At 39.7% G+C, this 23,905-nt stretch overlaps 1 protein-coding gene across 15 annotated transcripts in view; it reads right to left on the bottom strand.

The window, feature by feature from the left end:
* TMPO (thymopoietin) overlaps positions 1–23,905 on the bottom strand; it is a 38,772-nt gene that overhangs the window by 8,351 nt on the left and 6,516 nt on the right. For 14 of the 15 annotated variants that reach the window (XR_010114903.1, XR_010114904.1, XR_010114905.1 and 11 more), the window contains exons 2-4: positions 14,156–14,282; positions 10,013–10,171; positions 4,272–4,369 (exon numbers count right to left, since the gene is read on the bottom strand). Coding sequence is in view for 4 of the 15 variants with exons in the window: in XM_055238671.2 (XP_055094646.1) it covers positions 4,272–4,369; positions 10,013–10,171; positions 14,156–14,282 (384 nt within the window). In the remaining 11 variants the exon portion in view is untranslated. Of the gene's footprint in view, positions 1–4,271; positions 4,370–6,225; positions 9,035–10,012; positions 10,172–14,155; positions 14,283–23,905 lie in introns of those variants that run through there. The other variant, XM_055238669.2, reaches the window with a different exon arrangement.

Raw genomic sequence — 23,905 nt, 5'->3', positions numbered from 1 at the left:
AAAAGGGGAGCATATAAAAATCTATATATTTACTTATATTTTCAAAAAGAAACAAAATATACATCAAAACTTAATAAAAATGCTTATCTATAGATGGAAGGGAAAAGGACAGAAGCCAAAATTCTGACTCTACCTTATTTCATTATACTCTCAACACCATTAAAAAATAATAAAAGAAAAAGCAATCCTAGCATTAGAGAACAAAAAAACCTAACTATTAAGTTGGTGGCTGTATGACACAAAAAAATTCTTTCAAGTGACTTTAAGCACAGTGTTTTGACTTTACATTCTAGTGGGATATGTCCTAAAGACAAGGAAAACAAAACCCCAAATTGCATTTAACAGTCTTATTGTTAGTAGTAATACCGTATTATTTAGAAAAACATATATGTTGTGATACTTACATAAGTAACAATATCATTTGAAGAACCAAGATATTCAGCATAAGATAAAAAAGATACAAGTATAACATAACCCAAAATTAGCCTGTATTTGTAAATTTGAAATATCACCATTAATTCATGATTTACCTAGCACTACCTACTGAAAAGACCCAGAAACAATGACAACCAGTAGGAATGAACATGTCAGCATCCAAATTGCTTCTCCCAAACAGTATTTTCTATTAAAAGGATCAGGGTTCCTTGGAAACATGGCTGATTCCAGGTATGACGCAGGAAGTATACATGAGCCTGGGACGTCTTACTATTCCAGAAAACAAGAAACTATCAAAGATAAATGGGGGAAGGAATTAAAAAATACAGGATCCAACTTAGTAATTCCTAATGGCTAGAGATAGCACAATGTGAACACCAAAAAAGAATGATGACTGTAACTGATCATAAATCCAATACATAAAAAACCTCAAAATAATAGACCTAGGCAATAATCATATGACAATGGCTGTTAGAACCATTAAATGAAAGGACAATGTGGATCTTTATAACAGATGGATTAACCTTTCAAAATCTTAATCAATTACTAATTTTAGCATCGCCAGAAAGACATTCTATATCTCCTAAAACGATGTAATAGGAAGGCCACAATATCATTTAAGTATTCTTGTGAAAGAAACTGAACGTGGATCTGACCAACCCTCTGGATCTGTGCTGTCCTAATATGGTAGGCCACTAGCCACATATGGTCATTTAAATTTAATTTAAATTAAAATTAAAACATAGTTTCGGCCAGGCACAGTGGCTCACGCCTGTAATCCTAGCACTTTGGGAGGCTGAGGCGGGTGGATCACCTGAGGTCGGGAGTTCAAGACCTGCCTGACCAACATGGAGAAACCCCGTCTCTAGTAAAAATACAGAATTAGCCGGGCATGGTGGCACATGCCTATAATCCCAGCTACTCAGGAGGCTGAGGCAGGAGAATCGCTTGAACTTGGGAGGCAGAGGTTGTGGAGAGCTGAGATCACACCAACTTTGGCAACAAGAGTGAAATTCCATCTCAAAAAAAACCAAAAAAACAAAAACAACAACAACAGCAAAGAAAAACTGAGAGTTTCTCAGCCTCACTAGTCACCATCCAAGTATTCAATAGCTAGTGGCTACTGTAACGGATAGCACGGATATGAAAAATTTCTATCACAGAAAGGTCTACTGCATAGCGTCACTACAGATCTAACCCACTCTACAGGAAATGCAGCGTATAGAGAAGCTAATTAATTGACATAAAGAAGCAACCTAACAAATCCAGAATGTTGGGAAATTCTGTAATGACCTGGTTTCTTCACCAAATAAATGGAGGGAAGAGAAACAGTTACAGTGGTAATAGCTACAGACTTGAGAGAGTAAAACAACCAAAAATTAAACCGGATATGTGGATCCTGTTTGGATCCTGATTTGAATAACATAATCATAAATGAAACATTTCTGAAACTAGAGAAATTTAAACATGAATTAGATACAAATAAATTATTAATTTTATTAGGTGTGATATTGGCACTGTCACTGGAACAGCACTTATCTTTCAGAGATATATGCTAAAATGCTGACTTTTTAATGTGTGAAACAATATGTCAAAGACTGCTTTAATATACTCCAGGAAAAAGCAAAACAAAAAAAGCAAAAGCAATTTAGGGCCAGGCACGGTAGCTCATGCCTGTAATCCCAGCACTCTGGGAGGCCAAGGCGGATAGATCACCTGAGGTCAGGAGTTCGAGACCAGCTTGGCCAACATGGTGAAACCTGGTCTCTACTAAAAATACAAAAACTAGCCGGGCATGGTGGCAGGAACCTGTAATCCCAGCTACTCACGAGGCTGAAGCAGGAGAACTGCTTGAACCCAGGAGGCAGAGGCTGCAAGTGAGCCGAGATTGTGCCACTGCACTCCAGCCTGGGCGACAGAGTGAGACTCCGAAAAAAAAAAAAAGTAATTTAAAAAGCTGGAGGGTGTGGGGTGATGAAACCAAACTGGTAAAACACTGACAACTGTGGCACATCTATGACTGGAGGGTCATTAAACTCTTCCCTCCACTCTTCTACATGTTTTAAATTTTCTGCAATAAAGCCACTGTCTAATTCTGCCTGTCATCTAAACCTACACTCCTTTGACTATTTATTCTGCCCCTCAGTTTGGATTCCAACTCAATTATCCCTTAGACCATCTCTATTTTTTTTTATTTATTTATTTATTTATTTATTTATTTATTTATTTATTTATTATTTTTGAGACAGAGTTTCGCTCTTGTTGCCCAGGCTAGAGTGCAATGGCGTGATCTCGGCTCACAGCAACCTCTGCCTCCCGGGTTCAAGCGATTCTCCTGCCTCAGCCTCCTGAGTAGCTGGGATTACAGGCATGCGCCACCATGCCCAGCTAATTTTGCATTTTTAGTAGAGACGGGGTTTCTCCATGTTGGTCAGGCTGGTCTCAAACTCCGGACCTCAGGTGGTCCGCCCGCCTCAGCCTCCCAAAGTGCTGGGATTACAGGCGTGAGCCACCATGCCCGGCCTATTTCCTTATTCTTCAGCATGCTCCTGAAGCTATTTGTTAGAACTACTACATAAAAGGACAATAAAACATGTATTCCAGTATTTGGTTCCATGTTAACAAAATCTTCATTCATTCAATGCTCTGTATGTTCTTGTCACAAAGCTCATTTCTAACAAATCGTTCTGAAATTCAACTTACCAACTACATCAAATGAAGAGAAAGACTGACTTGCCTTAAGGAATCAAGAATAATTCCTCTAAGGATTTGATTTTAAAACGACAAACAGGCTGGGCGGGGTGGCTCACGCCTGTAATCCCAGCACTTTGGGAGGCCGATGCAGGTGGATCACCTGAGGTCAGGAGTTTGAGACCAGCCTGGCCAACACGGTGAAACCCTGTCTCTACTAAAAATACAAAAATTAGCTGAGTGTGGTGGCATGTGCCTGTTATCCCAGCTACTTGGGAGGCTGAGGCAGGAGAATCGCTTGAGCCCGGCAGGGTGGAGGTTGCAGTGAGTTGGGATCATGCCACTGCACTCCAGCCTGGGTGACAAGAGCGAAACTCAGTCACAAACAAACAAACAAAAAAAGTGATAAATAGGAGATGGAAAAAATAACCAACTGGACAAATCTTCCAGCTAGACATAGTAGGGGTAAGGAAAATGACTCTAGGAATACCTATCTTATAAAGCATCAGCCAAATCAATGCTACATTAGTCAATACTTTGTTCTCTGTAAACAATACTAGGTTAGTCAATAATTTGTTCTCTGTTCATTTATACCTATACTTATTTTCTCCTTAGTTTCCTACATTTCCCTTTTGAAAAACTGAAACGCCTCTTCCACAATAGAAAAGGTAAATTTTCATCTGAAATAAGGAAAGAAAACTGTGGTCTTAGGACCAGACTAGCTTCTGAGTTTAGGAAAGAATCACAGAAGACAAGACAGGCAAACATAAAATCAAACTCAGAAATCTAGAGACAAAGACATAAATATAAAACCTTTCCATTGCTTTTTAAAGAAATTGTATCCAAAGTGTCTAGATATTTCCACCTTTTAAAATATCTTTCAAAACGCTGTATAACTGGCATTGAACTACATCTAGCACAGACTCAAACACAAATGAGACATTAAAAATTTGCTTTTGCTGTAATCACAGGCTACACTACTGACAAAACCCACAAAGTTTAGATTTTTAGTATCATTTAACAACAGAATTAAGTTTATTGAGTGTGCTGGAATGTGGGTGTCAACCATTAAAGGCTAAGACACGGATTAGTGTTGTCAGGAGGTTATTTATACCTGTACACGGTGATAATAAAACTAAAGATACCTGATTGTGCTCAACTCTTCTTTGCTTGAGTGTTACTGGAGTCTTTGCTCTGCCCTTTAGTGGTTCTCTCTTCTCAAGCTTGAGCTCTATTTTAGAGTCTGGAAATAACATTGGAGAAACCATTACTCTCTGAAACACTCAATAAACGATGATGTTATCCTAACATTAATCGGGAACCCTGGTTTTAGGCACATTAAAAGGTAAAAAACAAGTCTACTGGTAATGCCTCACTAGTCCAAAATTGTTTAACTGCAATTTGTCTTGAAAACTGTTTATCCCATTTTTGCTTATCTCCCTTACCCTTTCATCTGACAACCACTTCTTCCTACCTATTCTCCTCTCCTTTATCTGGGACTCACAGCTTTGAACATGAAGTGAATTCAAAATGCTCCCACGAAAGCTTTTCAGTAAGAACAATTTAGATGTGGAAAAAGGCCTTTTAAAATACATAGTTGTTACCATTGTTTTGTCCATACAGTATACTACTACTGTACAGCAAAGGTTGGCTTACTAAATTAAAATTTGGAATAGAGAAGGGAAATTTTAAAAATGAAAAAATTCCATATAGTACCAAGCTTCTGTAACAATAAATGGTAACTGTCATAACATTAATAAGTACAGTATAAAAGCTTTTTTGATGTAGTTACAAAAAACCTAGGTACAACTCAGGTAAATAAGGAATCTTGTTCACGGAAAAATATGACCAATCACAGGTCACTTCTTGTCCCATTCCTTATAATAAAAATAACATTTCTTTGAAGAGAAGTCAATACTTATATACTTGACTTGTCACCATGATAGTTATTAACCTAACAATGCAAGGATATGTATTTTTTAATAGGCTTCAATATTCCAGTCTCCTAGTCTTAATTTCATCATCATTTGAAGATCTAGGTTTTGAAGACTGATTTTAGTTAACATCCCTGGCCGGGCATGGTGGCTCACGCCTGTAATCCCAGCACTCTGGAAGGCTGAGGTGGGCAGATCACCTGAGGTCAGCTCAAGACCATCCTGGCCAACATGGTGAAACCCCGTCTCTACTAAAAATACAAACATTAGCCAGGGTTGGTGGCAGGCACCTGTAATCCCAGCTACTCAGGAGGCTGAGGCAGGAGAATCGCTTGAACCCAGGAGGCAGAGGTTGCGGCAAGCCAAGATCATGCCATTGCACTCCAGCTTTGGGGACAAGAGCGAAACTTCATCTCAAAAAAAAAAAAAAAAAAATCCCTTTTTGTAGACATTTATCATGGTAGAGCAAAATTAATAAGTCAGTTATTACTTCTAAAACTTCTACTACCAAAAATTTAAGTTAGATTACTTTCTTATCAAAGAGACAGAAAGGAAGTCAATTCTAAAGTTTTACATGAACTCTGAACTTATGTGAAAAAGTGGTCAAGACATCTCTATGTGTCTTGCTAACTTTCCAGTGTTAACAGTAGTTAGTACAGAATCTATTTAATACTTGCAGGTTTCCCAGAAAAGAACAGTGATTTTTACCAAGTTAGTTTAAACAGTTCAATCTTTATTTAGGACTAAGATTTCGAGTCCATCTCCCAACACTTCTATCAATGGATCTGTCAATATATCTACGTTTGGTACAACCCCCAGCAATATAAAATCTATTTTATGCTTTGTTAACTCAGAATCTAAGAACTAGAAAGCACAAAGTAAAAAAAACCATTAGTAGTGGAATAGAAATCGATTAAACAAATAAGGTATCTGGTTACAGATTAATTCCTCTTATAAGTTTAGATTCCAACAGTCAATAAAAACATGGTCCTCAAACAGAAAAAAAACCATACAATAATCAGAATATTTTCAATTATACCACTGAAATGTCAAAGTGAGTTTCAATGATGAAATGGAAAAGGGGTGTTCATATACAAATGTGTAACTTGTTGCAACTCCAAGAATAAAGCACACAGAACATGTTTCTGGAGACCACACAACACTGTTCAAATTTCACAACTTTATTGAATTTGCAGAAGCATTCTACAGTAATACATTTTTAAAAATCACATAGCACTCAGTAGGTACATGTATACATGTACATTTCAGAAGACAACAAATAAAATTACTCTCAGAAAGCTGCAAAGATGGACACATATAATCTAAGAATGTCGTAATGGCCAGAGGGAGTACCCAAGAGACCATATTTTATTATGCTTAAGGATACTATTTTCCACAATACCTCTGCAGTTAAGACTCTTATCTTACAATCATAGAAATGAAAAGATGGTAATACACTGCTTTATACAGACATACAGATACTGGGATATAGTATAATTTCTTATGGCTTTAAAAAAATTTAATTTGCTTTTAGAGTCTATATTGCTAAACTTAACTTTCCACAAAATACAATATATCATGAAAGCAAAGTATTATTTTTTAAAAAGCCCCATTATCTGACAAAATAGATGGTGAACATGCACTATCCCAGGATATCTATTATTATCCAAAGAAGTGTTTCTCAAAGTGTGGTCCATGGTACTGGTCCATGAATTGGTTGCTACCCGTCAATGAAGAGATAAATTACTTGCATCAGAGTGTAAATCAATACATTGCTTTAGCTATTAATAAAATTTTGCTAAAAAGTCAAATCCTGTCATTGACCTAAAAAGTATGTCTAGATTTAAATTCTTGTGCATACTTATCTTGCCTGTGGATAAGTAACAGTTTGTAGACTGGTGCTTTGAGTTGCATTGATCTAGACTACTATGATTGATGTTGCAGACACGAATAAATAACAAGCAAAAGTAAGAAAATATGAGCAAAAATATGGACAAGTTATGGAACGTGAAAAGATACTGACATAAAAGTATCAAAAAGAACAAAATCACTGTTCTGAATGTGTAACAAATGTTTAATTCTGTCCTAGGTATAAAGGAAGATGCATATTATTCTATTAAACAGTAAATACTCCTTTTATCCTAATTAGAATTTTCTTAGTTTTGGAGAATTGCAAAAGCATAAGTAAAGCAGGAAATAGAAAACAATTTAGAGACTAATATGTGATCTAGAAAGCTTTAAATTGTTTGTACCAGGCTTCCTATCTATGCAAATCTTTAAAAAAGACAAGTAGTTCTACACAGGCAATTACTTTTATACTGTAATCTGATGGGTAGAAGCTTAACATTTTGTAATTAGCCCTATCTGGAAACTGAAACAACCTTAACAGAAAAGAAAATGTTGGCATAAAAGTACCTGAAAGATAAGATAGATGTCTTTTTGTTCTTAATTTTACTAGTGTTTATTTCCACGCTTTTTAATTACTTTGCATACTTCTCCTCCAAATAATGTTCCACCTTTAAAGGGAGTGGAAGCCAGCTTATTCTTAGAAGCTAAATTAATTTTGCAATCCTTCAGCCAGAGGTATCGACGGCCTACAGTGGAATTTCCCATGGTATGGGCAGCCATCTTCACTTCATCAAATGCAGCTTCACAAATGTATGAGGCCGCATCATATGTTTTGCTCAGAATCCCAAGTGCTTGGTGGGTACGACCAGGATCTGAGCTAAGAATCTGTGCAGCTTGACTAATGTCTGCCTGCATAGCCTTAGCTACAAAGGCAGTGTGGGTTGCAATCTGCAATGCTGATGCTGCAGCTTCATATGCTCTACAGAATGCTAAGTCCAACTGTTGATCGCAAGACTCAGTGGAGGCTGCTTGAATACCTGCTAGTGGAGTGGCTTCAGAAATAAACCCTAAGATTTCATCATCTACTTTTGGAACTGATAATATCTGTGTTGCCTCTCTGGAAGAAACTGGATATTTGCATGCCAGTGAAGGCAGCTGCCTGTTAACTTGCTGCCATTCTTCTTCAATTACTTTTAAAACAGATTCATGGAAGGGAAAAGATAGTTCTGAGGCATCTGTTTTATCACGCTGTGATTGCTTAGACACTTCTAGACCTAAGGTAGTGAGTGAATCAGAGACAACAGTTTTGGCAAAAGAAGACATCAGTTCGGATCCAGGTATGTTCTGAAATGCCACAGAGGAACCTGAATCCCTTTCCTCCACTGACTTCTCACTCAGTCTAGGGACTTTTCGTGGAGGAGACAGGAATTCAGTTTCTTGAAACTTAGACTGATCAATTCTCTTCTGTATGTTTTCTACATCCAGTGGGGGTGTAGAGTTAGAAGTTCCAGGCAAACTACCTACCCCACCCTGGACCAACAGAGAATTGACATAATCTCTGATTGCCTGGGCAAGTGGCGGAGAAATTAGTTGTGAGCTCTCAGACTCTTCTAGTGCTTTCCTTTTACTGGAGAGAGGCGATTGATCTGAAATATGGGACCTCTCAGGACATAATGGTTGAATTCCACTTTTCTCTCTAACGCAAATATTTTCTACCATGTCTTTATAGTAAGCAGTGGTGGTTTCTTTAATCAGTGAGGGAGAAGCTGCAGTAGAGACCAACATGGCACTGTGTTCAGGCTGAGAAGATGACGAAGAACTTTTCTCTAAACACCTATCATGGCTAGACTTGCATGAAATAAAAAAATTCCTTTCAGAGGCTAACTTCTGCAACTGTCCCCTGCCAGGCAAGTTTGTGGCAACAAGAGGCTCCCTAGGTAGGTCTCCCTTAGAAGTATGTACTTTCTTAGCTGCCTGTAGTTCGGTACTGCCCAAAGGAGGACGGGTGGAGATTTCAGGAAAAGAAATACCCTGAAAAAATCCACCACCAGAGGGAGTAGTTCCAAGTTCAGAAAAAGGAACAAAATCCCTAGTGGACTTCACTTTCTTGTGTTCTTTCTTCTTTCCTGTAGAGGCAAAAGAGGCAGGAAGTTTAAGCATTACCTGTGTTTGAGCTGATTTTATTCTTTGCCTCTTTGCTAAAAATAGTGCTGCCAAAGGAAAAGACTCTATAATTTCATATTCTGAACTAATCTGCCAGATTTGCCCTGGTAGACAAAGCTTATTGAGATATAAACAATCTGGATCAAAATAAATAATCACAAGTCATATTAATTAAAAGTTTACAAAAATCAAGTTGTACTTATAATTTTTAAAGGACATTTATTTCACGTACTATCCTCAAAAAAATTTTAAACATCATGATCAAATTTTAAGATACTATATAGTCTACTAAAAATATAGTCAAAATATTTGCTTTAAAGTTGCCTTGAGGTCAAATTAACAAAAATTGTGAACAATTTAAATGCCTATCAATAGAGAACAGAGAAAATATGCCATATTTAAATGCTACCACTATGTATTAATTATGAAGAATAAACAGATATGTAATAGGATTAGATTTCAAAAATAATGGAGTAAGAAAGAGCAAGTGATAAGATTTAGCATATTGTTTAAGTTTTTTATTCTTAAAGTATAAAATAATACCATGTATTAGACAGATGTGTATGTGAAATATAAAACTTGAAAGATGGGCATTGAATTAATAATAGTAGTTACTTCTGTGGAGGTGATAGGTACAGGTAAGTAAAAGGAACTTTGCCTTTACTTGTAATACTTTATTCTCTCAGAAAAATGAGATTTGAAGCAAAAAAGGCAAAGTTAACTTGCAATTTCAGGTAATGGAAAATCATGAATTTGTACTATGTTGTTTCTTAGAATTTTCAATAAAATGTATTTAAATCAAATTACAGAATTACTCTAATGACATGAATAAAATTTGTGTATCTTGCCAATATTGTTTTAAATTTTACTTTCTTCGTGGTCACTGTATCTTGAGTGTGAAAAAATTACATACATTTGATTAACATCATTTAAAATTTTACCTTCTTCATTGTCACTGTATCTGTCAGAATCATTACTTCCATTCTGCCTTGTATTTTCTGCTGAAGAAGAAATTGTTGGCAGAGGAGTAGAAGATCTTGATTCTGTTCCTTGTTCCCTCAGTTTCAAAAGCTTTTTCTCATATAGCTTCCTGGTTGTTCCTGGATTAAGGCAGAACTTGCTTTAGTACTTGAATTGTTTCATTTAGGGTGCAGCTCAGACACTATCTTCAGCAACATTTTAAGCTATTTTCACCCTTTTTCTAAACTCGAGTTCTTAAAAAAAAAATACTATATAATGTAGCCAGACATAGTGGCTCACGACTGTAAACCCACCACTTTGAGAGGCCGAGGCGGGTGCATCACCTGAGGTCAGGAGTTCGAAATCAGCCTGGCCAACATAGGTAAACTGTATCTCTACTAAAAATACAAAAATTAGCCAGGCATGGTGGCACACGCCTGTGATCCCAGCTGCTTGGGAGGCTGAGACAGGAGAATCACTTGAAATTGGGAGGCAGAGGTTGCAGTGAGCTGAGATCGCACCACTGTCCAGCTAGGAGAGGAAGTAAGACGCTGTCTAAAAAATAAATAAATAAATAAATAAAAATTAAAAAAAAAAAAGGACGTGGTGGCTGATGCCTATAATCCCAGCACTTCCAGAGGCCAAGGTGAGTGGATCACCTAAGGTCAGCAGTTCAAGACAAGCCTGACCAACATGGTGAAACCCCGTCACTACCACAAATACAAAAAATTAGCTGGGCCTGGTAGTGGGCGCCTGTAATCCCAGACACTCAGGAGGCTGAGGCAGGAGAACTGCTTGAACCCAGGAGATGGAGGTTGCGGTGAGCTGATATCGCACCATTGCATTCTACACAACTATATAATGCACTCTTTTCACAACAGGTGGTTTTTTGGGAAACGACATTTCTTTTAATAGCATGAAATACACAGTAGATTAATACAGGCCTTACTATAGACCCTCTACTGAAAAGCCATGTATAACTATTTTTGACTGAAGTCTTGCATTTATTTTCTCTACTACTACGTAATAGTACTTGCCAAGGTAGAAAAAATCACATGTAAGTGGATTTACCTCTATGAAAAATAACTATGATTAAACTTCCGCAACTCTAAGACATTAATATGCCTGTATTCAGTTATGGGGAAAAGAAAAGTTCTGTAAATCAGATTTAAATATAACAACTTTGCAGTTAAAATGACCTTTTATGGAAAACACATATCACAAAGCAAAATTGATTACAAATTCTTAACACATTTGAATATCAGTGACCGTTTAAAACCAAAATAGATTTTATTTTGTTTTACATTAACTGTGTTATCTTTCCTTAACTCCTGTAAGATGAGCAAAATGATAATGGATATTTTTTAGAAGCAACATGTGTCCAGAAATGTTATATAAATAGCCTTAAGATGAACAGGTCATATATCAACATATAACTTAATGTATGCTGATATTATAACACACATTTTTCAGTGTCTCCCTTTTGGAATTTTTTTTTTTTTTTTTTGAGACAAGGTCTTGCTCTGTTGCCCAGGCTGCAGTACAGTGGTGCGATCATAGCTCACTGCAACCTTGAACTTGTGGGCTCAAGCAATCCTCTCGCCTTTGCCTCCTGAGTAGCTGGGACTAAGTGTGCACTACATGCCTGGCTAATTTTTTTTTTTTAAATAGAGACAAGGTTTCACTATGTTGCCCAGGCTGCTCTTCAACTCCTGAGCTCAAGCAATTCCACCACCTTGGCCTCCCAAAGTGTTGGGATTACAGGCATGAACTACCATGCCCAGGCCTTTTAGAACTTTAAACAAAAATTTTTTTAAAAGTGTTATGTATCTGTTGGTGACTGTATATGAGTAAGCTTATGATTATTTGGAAGCAGCTTATACATTAAAACAAAATATTCTAAATACTTATTTGCAACTATACCTATAGCAAAACCTACCAAATCTCTAGTGTCCACAATTTTATGTAACTTAGAAGATCAAGACCAGACGCAGTGACTCATGCCTGTAAGCCTAGGACTTAGGGAGGCCTAGGTAGGAGGACTGCTTGAGCCCAGGAGTTCAAGACCACCCTGGGCAATATAGTGTGCCCCCATCCCTACAAAAACTACAAAAATTAGCCGGGAATGGTGGCACGTGCCTGTGTTCCCAGCTACTTGAAAGGCTGAGGTGGGACTGCTTGAGCCCAGGTTGAGGCTGCAGTAAGCCATGACTGTGCCACTGCACTCCAGCGTGGACAACAGAGCAAGAGCCTGTCAAAAAAAATAAAATAAAATAAATTAAAATGGAATTTTCTCATCTTGAGGTTATTGCTAAGACCCTCCAAAACTAAGCCATAATCAACACTGCAAAATTTTCATCACCTAAAAGTAATACAACGATGGAAATCCAGTGTATTTAGTCATAGGTTTTTGTTTTTTAAGGGTATAATTCTTCAATTCCAATCATGACAGGACTTTCAAAAGGGTACTTTTAATGATAAATTAAAAAGGGGCTTGGCGCGGTGGCTCACACCTGTAATCCCAGCACTTTGGGAGCCTGAGGTGGGGGGGATCACCTGAGGTCAGGAGTTTCAGACCAGGCTGACCAACATGGCAAAACCCCATCTCTACTAAAAATACAAAAATTAGCCGGGCATGGTGGCAGGTGCCTATAATCCCAGCTATTCGGGAAGCTGAGGCTGGAGAACTGCTTGAACCTGGGAGGCAGAGGTTGCAGTGAGCCAAGATCACACCATTGCACTCTAGCCTGGGTGACAAGACTGAAACCCCGTCTCAAAAAAAAAAAAAATTTAATAACCTCATTAAGAAAGTCTGCCACTAACTCACTTTTTCTTTTTTCCTTTATTTACTTATTTTTTTTTTTTGAGACAGGGTCTTGCTCCACTGCCCCTGGCTGAAGTACAGTAGCTATCACGGCTCACTGCAACCTTGACCCCCCTGCCCACCATCTCAAGCAATCCTTCTGCCTCAGCCTCCTAAGTAGCTGGGACAATAGATTTGTGACACCACACAGTGCTAATTTTAAAATTTTCTGCAGAGATGGGATCTCCCTATGTTGCTCATGCTGGTCTTGAACTCGTGGGCACAAGCAATCCTCCCATCTTGGCCTCCCAAAGTGTTGGGATTACAGGTGTGAGCTACTGCACCCAGCCATTAACTCATTTATTTGGGCAAATGTGCCCAGCTATGTTACCTCAGATTTTCCTCAATTGTCATATAAGACCCATGTCTCAGCAGAAGTATGATATAAGTGGCTGGGCACGGTGGCTCACAACTGTAATCCCAGCACTTTGGGAGGCTGAGGCAGGCGGATCACAAGGTCAAGAGATCGAGACCATCCTGGCTAACATGGTGAAACCCCGTCTCTACCGAAAAATACAAAAAATTAGCCAGGCGTGGCAGCGGGCACCTGTAGTCCCAGCTACTCGGGTGGCTGAGGCAGAATGGCATGAACCCGGGAGGCAGAGCTTGCAGGGAGCCAAGATCGCGTCACTGCACTCCAGCCTGGGCGACAGAGCAAGACTCCATCTCAAAAAAACAAAAAACAAAACAAAACCCAAAAGAAAAAAAAAAAAAAAAAAGAAGTACGATATATAAAACAATCTCGGCCGGGCGCGGTGGCTCACGCCTGTAATCCCAGCACTTTGGGAGGCCGACGCGGGTGGATCACGAGGTCAGGAGATCGAGACCATTCTGGCTAACACAGTGAAACCCCGTCTCTACTAAAAATACAAAAAATTAGCTGGGCGAGGTGGGGGGCGCCTGTAGTCCCAGCTACTCGGGAGGCTGAGGCAGGAGAATGGCGTGAACCCCCAGGGGGCGGAGCTTGCAGTGAGCCAAAATTACGCCACTGCACTCCAGCCTGGGCAACAGCGAGACTGTCTCAAAAAAAAAAAAAAAAAAACACAATCTCAACAATAGAGGTAATTTTGGAGATTATCTAATTCAATCCTCTCATTTTATTTCACTCATTTAGAGTCAAAGAAACACAGGTTCTGCTGATACAAATGATTAATGACAAACCAGTCCTTAGAACCTAAACTAACTGCTAAACAAAAGGAGAAAATAATTTGGGGTCCTGCTTCAGAGAAAAGATACTATACTTGAAATTTTATCAACTTACCCACAATAGGACCAGGATTCACTCCGTATTTCACAAGCTGATCCAAAAGATCTTCATTAGTGAGCTCTGTTACATCTAGATCATCTTTATCATCTTGTCTGGGTTTATCAGTTTTTTTTGTGGCCTTCTGTAAACAAAGTCCAGTAATCATTTCTATATGAATTAAAGTATTCACTTACTAGATAATAACCTGTATAACATAAACATGCAAATTCACTACCAAGTTGGTTTATAGTAATATTAGGCCTTAGCAATTTGATTAAATTAAGAGCAACTCATTATTGGAGAACATTTTCTAAGTTGAACTGTAATCATACAAACCGCACAGCCAAGCAAGTAACTTAAATTTTAAAGACGCTGTTGTTAAAATAATCCATTCTGGATTACCTATCTAAAAGAGGTAGTAATGGCATCAAAAACGCAAAAGAGCAACTAAAACTGACTTTGGATAACATTTTCTTTTAAATAACCTTTTTATTTTATTTTTTTAATGACACAAGGTCTAGCTATGTCACCCGGGCTGAAGTACAGTGGCTCCATCTCAGCTCACTGCAACTCCCACCTCCCAGGCTGAAGGGATCCTCCCACCTCAGTCTCCCAAATAGTTGGGACTACAGGTGCGCACCACCACCCCTGGCTTTTTGCGTGTTTTTTTTTTTTTTTTTTCTTGTAGAGATGGGGTTTTTGCCATGTTGCCCAGGCTGGTCTCGAACTCATGGACTCAAGTGATCAGCCCACCTTGGCCTCCCAAAGAGTTAGGATTACAGTTGTAAGCCACTGCACACAGCCTAAATAACCAAAAATTATATTTCATTTCTTAAAGCATATAACTCCAATGGCAAGGGAAACAGATCAGCATGAACCTTGCAAAGTAAAGCCAGACTGGGCTTAAAATTTTTCATCTAAATGATCATGAATGCTACTTACTTTTTGATAATCCTTAAAAATTTAAATTAATCCAGGAAAGTTTAAGACTTTACCATACAGGCTTACACTTTTATATATATATATAAATGATTTTTTCTTTTCTTTTTTTTTTTTGAGATGGAGTCTCACTCTGTCGCCAGGCTGGAGTGCAGTGGCGCAATCTCAGCTCACTGCAACCTCCGCCTCCCGGGTTCAAGGGATTCTCTTGCCTCAGCCTCCCGAGTAGCTGGGAGTACAGGTGTGCGCCACCACGCCCAGCTAATTTTTGTACTTTTAGTAGAGACGGGGTTTCAACATGTTGGCCAGAATGGTCTCAATCTCTTGACCTCGTGATCCGCCCACCTCAGCCTCCCAAAGTGCTGGGATTACAGGCGTGAGCCACTGCGCCCGGCCAGAAATGATTTTCTTTAAATAGCATATGAGAACTTAAGAAGGCCAAATGAATACAGTTGGCTCTCCATTCTCCCAAATGAATACAGCTGGGTTCTACATATGTGAATTCAACCAACCACAGGTCAAAAATACTTGGGGAAAAAAATGACAGTACAACAATAAAAATACAGAATAACAACTATTTACATAGCACTTACATTGTATTAGGCATTATAAGTAATCTAGAGATGATCTGAAATATAAGAGAGGATGTGTGTAGGTTACTACACCACTTTATATTAAGGGACTTACTAAAACATCCCCAGAGTTTGATGTCCATGGCCGGCTCCTGGAACCAATCTCCATCCCAAGGATAGGAGACAGGACTGTAAACTCCTTGTAACACAGTTATTTTAGTAGCTAGTTTATGACTTAGGAAGGAAATCTGACGGACTTCATGGTTACATTATCACCTGTGACACAGTTTAGTCACCAGATTAACTTCTGTACCACCAGTTTACTAAAAATAGTCAAAACAACTTGAAAGAAACTTTGAGGGAAAACTTAAAAATTTTAAAATTAATTTCTACAAAGGCAGTATTTACTGGAAAAACTATAAATTTCCAAGGTTGAACAAACAAAAAGGAAGCAAAAGTACGCACACCTTTTAAGGCTGTGGCAAACAGCCTGACAAATGCCTCAGTGATCACAGAAAAAACAAGAGAGTACTGAACAAAAAAATGGCTAATTAAACAATGGCAACATCAAAGTATATTTTACGAAAAAGGCTAAAATTATAAAGTTGTATGGAATGCTCATTTTCCAATCATATTAGGGGAAAAATCAGGCATTATTTGAGTGTGTACTGGAATTCCTGTTTTTAACAATAAAAATGTTCTGACCTAGAATTCTCAGGCTCAAATAAAATCTTTTTTTTTTTTTTTTTGAGACTGTGTCTCACTCTTATCCAGGCTGGAGTGCAGTGGCGCAATCTTGGCTCACTGCAACCTCCACATCCCAGGTCCAAGTGATTCTCCTGCCACAGCCTCCTCAGTAGCTGGGATTACAGGTGTGCACCACACGCCCGGCTCATTTTTGTATTTTTAGTAGAGACGGGGTTTCAGCATGTTGGCCAGGCTGGTCTTTAACTCCTGACCTCAAATGTTATGCCCGCCTGAGCCTCCCAAAGTGCTAGGATTATGGGCGTGAGCCATGGAACCTGGCCTGAAATACTTCAAATAAAGCAAGATATGAGAAATTCTTTTTAAAAAGCTGCTAATGGCTAATCATTCTATAATCACAAGCCAAAAAACGTTCACCAAAAAAATGGCTGCTCATAAGAACAATTATGTGAACTTATGAGAAATCTTAAATAGATGGCTGTGGAGAGTTACAGTGAGAGTACTTTTAGCAGGCTTTAATTCACATACATTGCACTGACCTAGAACTGTCAGGCTCAAATCTGGAAGCAACCCACACCATAATATCCAAATAGTTGCCTAGAGTCTAAGAGTTTTACGACTTATTTCTGAATTCAAGAAAAGATTTAATCAAACAAACTTAATCCTATGTTACTGACTTACTCAAATTTTCCAAAAAGTGCAGTCAGGTGGTACAGAAAAACTAAACAATGCTTAAAATAAAAATAAAATATGGAAAAATAATCAATCAGGTTCAAATTATTTGTACATAATCCCCACTACCACGAGAATGTTCAAATTTACTATCAATAAAACATCCAGGAAATTCCAACTTTTCAAACCCGCCTGAGAGGTTTTCAAGAAATCTCTTTGGGCCAGGTGCAGTGGCTCATGCCTGTAATCTCAGCACTTTGGGAGACCAAGGTGGGTGGATCACTTTAAGTCAGGAGTTCGAGACCAGGACGGCCAACACGGCGAAACCCCGTCTCTATTAAAAATGCAAAAATTAGCCGGGTGTGGTGGCACATGCCTGTAATCCCAGCTACTTGGGAAGCTGAGGCAGGAGAATTGCTTGAACCTGGGAGGCGGAGGTTGCAGTGAGTCGACATCATGCCACTGCACTCCAGCCCAGGCGATAGAGCAAGACTGTCTCAAAAAAAATCTTTTTTTTTTTTTCTTTTTCAAGGTGGAGTCTCTTATTCTGTCGCCCAGGCTGGAGTGCAGTAGCGCCATCTTACCTCGCTGCAACCTTCCACCTCCCAAGTTCAAGCAACTCTCCTGCCTCAGCCTCCTGAGTTATCTGGGACTACAGGTGCATGCTACCACGCCCAGCTAATTTTTGTACTTTTAGTAGAGACAGGGTTTCAGCATTTTGGCCAGGCTGGTCTCAAACTCCTGCGCTCGTGATTTGCCTGCCTCGGCCTTCTAAAGTGCTGGAATTACAGGCGTAAGCCACAGCACCCAGCCTAAAATCTTAACTCATTACCTCTATTTGGAAAGGTCTTACCCATTTCTGATTCTTCACCTTGGGCCAGATAATGTTTGTAATTGTGTAGCCCAGGTGATCTGGATGCAGCATTGAGGCACGCAACAGAAAGCAGGAGCACTATCATCCTCATATTTTTATTCCAAGCATCTAAAAATTTCTAAAAAGACTGATACAGGAATAGCCCCCTGATAAATGTTTTGTCAAATCCAGGGAAGGAAAAAGTAATTTATTTTTGAAAATCCATTTCTTATTAGAAATAACAGGCCTATCAAATCTAAGTAAAAACCAATTCTCAGCAGTGGCTCATGTCCGTAATTCTAGCACTCTGGGAGGCCGAGAAGGGAGGATCAATTCAGGTCAGGAGTTCCAGACCAGCCTGGCCAACATGGTGAAACCCTATCTCTATTAAAATACAAAAATTAGCCAGGTCTGATCGCACACGCCTATAGTCCTAGCTATTCGGGAGGCTGAGGCTGGAGAATCACTTGAACTGGGTAGGCAGAGATTGCAGTGAGCCAAGATTGCACCACTGCACTCCAGCCTGGGCGATAAGGCCAGATTTCGCCTAAAGAAAAAAAAAGAAAGAAAATCAATTATATTTCCTTCAAACATAATGAAAAACATCAGCTGAACAAAGATATCTTAAATAAGTGACCAACAAATCTACATAAGGTAATCAGATAGATTAAAACCAAAAACATGATTTTTTTTTTTTTGAGATGGAGTCTCACTCTGTTGCCCAGGCTACAGTGCAGTGGCATGCCCTCCATCTCCCAGGTTCAAGAGATTCTCCTGCCTCAGCCTCCCAAGCAGCTGAAATTACAAGTGTGTACCACCGCACCCGACTAATTTTTGTATTTTTAGAAGAGACAGGGTTTCACCATGTTGGCCAGGCTGGTCTCGAACTCCTGACCTCAGGTGATCCACCTGCCTCGGCCTCTCAAAGTGCTGGGATTACAGGTGTGAGCCACCGCACACAGCCAAACATGTGATTTTTAATATGTCAGGAAAAAAGTTCCAGAAAAGTGATGTCATTTTATAAATCTTAGATTTAATAAGGATAAAAAATTAGGAGACAGTGTGCTGTACATGATTAGCAGTTTCAGTCAGGAAAAAGGAAGCATTAGTTGCATTAAATTCTGCCTCCAGAAAGCTTTGTTCCTTTAAGAAGATCACTTAAGAGTTTCACTCAAAAATAGTTGAGTACCTACTATGCTACCCGATGACCTCTAACGTATTTTTTCAACTTTAAAACCCAACAGCTCTATGATATCACCGATGAGCTACTCTAATTCCTTTATCTCTACCTCTAGTATAAAGATGCTGAACCATAACAATATATTCTACTGGACACTTATTATGTATTATGTACTGAGTTGTGTTCCAAGTGTCTTTGCATTAACTTACAGAATCTGAAAAATCTATGGAATAAGATGCTAATATCCCCATCTGACAACTCAGAAAACTGAGGTTCAAGCATGCACTTCACTAACTCAGGAAATCTGCATGCTGTGATATACACGTCACTTTCACGTATCTACCTTATTCGTTTCCCAAAATTATATTTTAGTAACTTTGCATTGTATTGCCCTGACATTAAAGACAAAAATTCAGAAATCATTTGTTGTAATAGCTATTAATTACTAAGCACTAGACACTTCACATATGCAACGGCATGCACTCCTCAATCTGATTAAGTAGCTATTAGATTATTCCTCTATTTCAGGTGAAAATAGGGGATCTTAGATTAAGACACTGTTCAGTGTCATATGAATAAGTGGCAGACATGGAATTTGAATCTATGATTCACAAGTCTGTAAACTTAATACCTTATTATACAGTGGTGGTCAATTTGTGATTTAATTAACATTTCCTATTGGTAGCATGCTTTTATGTCCTTTTCCAGGTCTTCAAATATTTCCTATTGAGAATTCATAATTTGGCCAGGAGGAGTAAGTAGCTCACACCTACAATCCCAATGCTTTGGGAGGCCTAAACGGGAGGATCCCTTGAGGCCAGGAATTCAAGACCAGCCTGGTCAACATAGAGAGACTATCTCTATAAAAATTTTAAAAATTAGCTAGGCATGGTGGCACACACCTGTAGTCCCAGCTATTCCGGAGGCTTGAGCCCAGGAGTTTGAGGCTGCAGTGAGCTATGATCATACCACTGCACTACAGTCTGAGGGGACAGAGCGAGACCCTACCTCTAAAAACACACACACACACACAGACAGGCGCAGTGGCTCACACCTGTAATCCCAGCACTTTAGGAGGCTAAGGGGGGCAGATCACAAAGTCAGGAAGGAGTTTGAGACCAGCCTGACCAACATGGTGAAACTGTCTCTACTAAAAATACAAAAATTAGCTGGGCATGGTGGTGCACGCCTGTAATACCAGCTACTCAGGAGACTGAGGCAGGAGAATCACTTGAACCCGGGAGGCGGAGGTTGCAGTGAGCTGAGATTGTGCCACTGCACTCCAGCCTGGATGACAGAGCAAGACACCTTCTCAAACACACACTCATAATTCACCGGAACAGATCATTCAAGAATATTATGCTGCACTAGATCCAAATGGCTACACCTTCAGGCTCTGCCTCTTAAAACAAAAAGGCAGACTGCCAACTCTGTAAATGTTTATTTTTGTGTCCACAAACTAGGTAATTTCAACACCTAAAAATATTGGTAGCAAGATACATAAAATAAAAAGCTTAGAAATAAGAAAAAAAATAAAAACAAAACTTTAAGAAGGAAAGTTTTGTCACATTACACCAATGAATCCAGGAGACTATGGTAGAGGCTGAAATGAAACAATTTTTTATTTAATTAAAAATCTTCCCCATAGGCTGGGCGCGGTGGCTCACATCTGTAATCCCAGCACTTTGGGAGGCTGAGGTGGGAGGATCACAAGATCAGGAGATCCAGACCATCCTGGTAACACAGTGAAACCCCGTCTCTACTAAAAATACAAAAAAATTAGCTGGGTGTGGTGGCAGGCGCCTGTAGTCCCAGCTAATCGGGAGACTGAGGAAGGAGAATGGCGTGAACCCGGGAGGCGGAGCTTGCAGTGAGTGGAGATCACGCCACTGCAGTTCAGCCTGGGTGACAGAGCAAGACTCCGTCTCAAAAAAAAAAAATTCCTCATAAACCCATGATTAAATAGAAGGTATATGCATGCAAATAGTTAATCTTGGCCAAATCCACATTAATGCTTGATTTGTCTTAAAATGTTAAAAATCTCCCTCATCTGCAACTCTCAAACATAATTTGGCTTTCTCCTATAATATAAATAAATATTTTATTCCTTTTTTTTACCACCCCATTACGCAGAAGATTATAAATATTAAGAAATATGACCTGGAGGCCGGGCGCGGTGGCTCACGCCTGTAATCCCAGCACTCTGGGAGGCCGAGGCAGGCAGATAACAAGATCAGGAGATAGAGATCATCCTGGGTAACACAGTGAAACCCCGTCTCTACTAAAAATACATAAAATTAGCCAGGTGTGGTGGCAGGCGCCTGTAGTCTCCGCTAGGCAGAGCTTGCAGGGAGCAGAGATTGCGCCACTGCACTCCAGCCGGGATAACAGACTGAGACTCCGTTTCAAAAAAAGAGAAAGGAAAGAAAAAAGAAAAGAAAAGAAAGAGAAAGAAAAGAAGAAAGAAAGAAAGAAAGAAAGAAAGAAAGACCGACCGACCCACCGACCTGGTATTGGCCGGGTGAGGTGGCTCACGAGGTCAGGAGTTCCAGACCAGCCTGACAAACATGGTGAAACCCTGTCTCTACTAAAAATACGAAAATTAACCAGGAGTAGTGGTGAGTGCCTGTAAGTAATCCCAGCTACTCAGGAGGCTGAGGAAGGAGAATTGCTTGAATTTGGGAGGCAGAGGTTGCAGTGAGCCGAGATCATGCCACTGCACTCCAGCCTGGGTGGCAGAGTGAGACTCCATCACACACACACACACACACACACACACACACACACACACACACACAGAAAAGAAAAGAAAAGAAAAAAAAGAAATACAGTTGGCCAGGCGCGGTGGCTCATGCCTGTAATCCCAGCACTTTGGGAGGCTCAGGCGGGTGGATCAGCTGAGGTCAGGAGTTTGAGACCAGCCTGGCCAAGATGGTGAAACCCCGTCTCTACTAAAAATACAAAAATTAGCCGGGCGCGGTGGTGGGCACCTGTAATCCCAGCTACTTGGGAGGCTGAGGCAGGAGAATCGCTTGAACCCGGGAGGCAGAGGTTGCAGTGAGCTGACATCACGCCACTGCACTCTTGCCTGGGTGACAGAGCAAGACTCCGTCTCAAAAAAAAAAAAAAAAAGAAAAGAAATACGACCTGGTATTATTTTTATATAGGGCTAAAAATGACCAAAACATAAAATATAGTACATATAAGAGCAATTGACATGAATAATTTTATACATCAATTATGTCTTCTTTTCCTGTAAGTTTAAAATTATTTTTTCCCATGGCTGATAAAAACATCGACCAGACTCCTAATTATAACTCACTTGTACTTAATGTACTTTAAAACAGAAAATGACGCTATTGACTACCAATATTTTTCTTCAAGTTGTTGGCATGGCTATTAAGCCCAGTCAAGGGTAAACACCTCTTGAGTTTTAAATATTCCAGGTAGAAGACATTTAAACCTGTAATTATGAAGTTTTCTTTATATGGATGAAATAATTAAATGAAATGTAAAGAGCTTAATTACCGTGCCAATAGACCTACTAGTTACTCTAAAAAACATTACTTCTGGGCTGGGTGCCGTGGCTCATCCTTGCATTCCCAGCACTTTGGGAAGCGCAGGGGTACAGATCACCTGAGGTCAGGTGTTCAAGACCAGCCTGGCCAACATGGTGAAACCCCCTCTCTATTAAAAATACAAAAATTAACCGGGTGTGGTAGTGCACGCCTGTAATCCCAGCTACTCGGGAGGCCGAGGCAGGAGAATCATTTGAACCCAGGAGGCGGAGGTTGCAGTGAGCTGAAATCCGGCCATTGCACTCCAACCTGGGCAATGGAGACTCCGTCTCAGAACAAAACAAACAAAACAAAACAACAAGAACAAAAATTACTTCATTTTGGCCGGGCGCGGTGGCTCATGCCTGTAATCCCAGCACTTTGGGAAGCCGAGGCGGGAGGATGATGAGGTCAGGAGATCGAGACCATCTTGGCTAACCCAGTGAAACCCCGCCACTACTAAAAATACAAAAAATTAGCTGGGGGTGTAGTCCCAGCTACTCGGGAGGCGGAGGCAGGAAACTGGCGTGAACCCGGAAGGCAGAGCTTGCAGTGAGCCAAATCAAGCCACTGCACCCCAGCCTGGGCGACAGAGGGAGACTCCGTCTCAAAAAAAAAATTATTCATTTTACTCAAAACTTACTTACATGATGCTAACCAACTTCAATTAACATATGAGCTGGACAGACAAGTAAATAAACACAATTCATTTTTAAATCCCCAAAGTTTTAAACCCAGTAGTTAAGAACACTTGGTAGGAACTCAAAATTGCTGGATAATCTTAACTTAAAAATTTTTACATTTAGGTCTTCTTACCCTCCCGCAAAGAACACAAGGTAGATGGGGACATAAACTCTCTTTTACCAAGTGGCGGACAGGAAAACATTAAAACTGAGATGGTTGTTTCTGTGTAAAAGAAATCATCCTCAAAATAAACAGGAACCAAGGCTGAGGCAGGATTGCTTGAGGCCAAGAGTTCTAGACCACCCTGGACAACACAGAAAGCCTCTGTACCAAAAAAAAAAAAAAAAAAAAAAAAAAGATTAAAAAATTAGCCGGGTGTAGTGGCGCATGCCCCGTTGCCCTTGCTACTCAGGGAAGCTGAGGCAGGAGGCTCTCGTGAGCCAACGAGTTTGAGGCTGCAGTAAGCTATGATCACATCCCTGCACTCTGGCCTGAGCAACAGAGCGAGATCCCGCCTAAAAATAATAACCAGTAATTCTATTATAAACATACAACCAAAAACCACGGTTTAATACATTTGCACAGAGGACCAATAAAGGATTC

Source organism: Symphalangus syndactylus, chromosome 13 (assembly GCF_028878055.3).
Source record: "Symphalangus syndactylus isolate Jambi chromosome 13, NHGRI_mSymSyn1-v2.1_pri, whole genome shotgun sequence".
Taxonomy (NCBI): domain Eukaryota; kingdom Metazoa; phylum Chordata; class Mammalia; order Primates; family Hylobatidae; genus Symphalangus; species Symphalangus syndactylus.
This window is presented reverse-complemented; position numbering and strand designations above follow the sequence as displayed.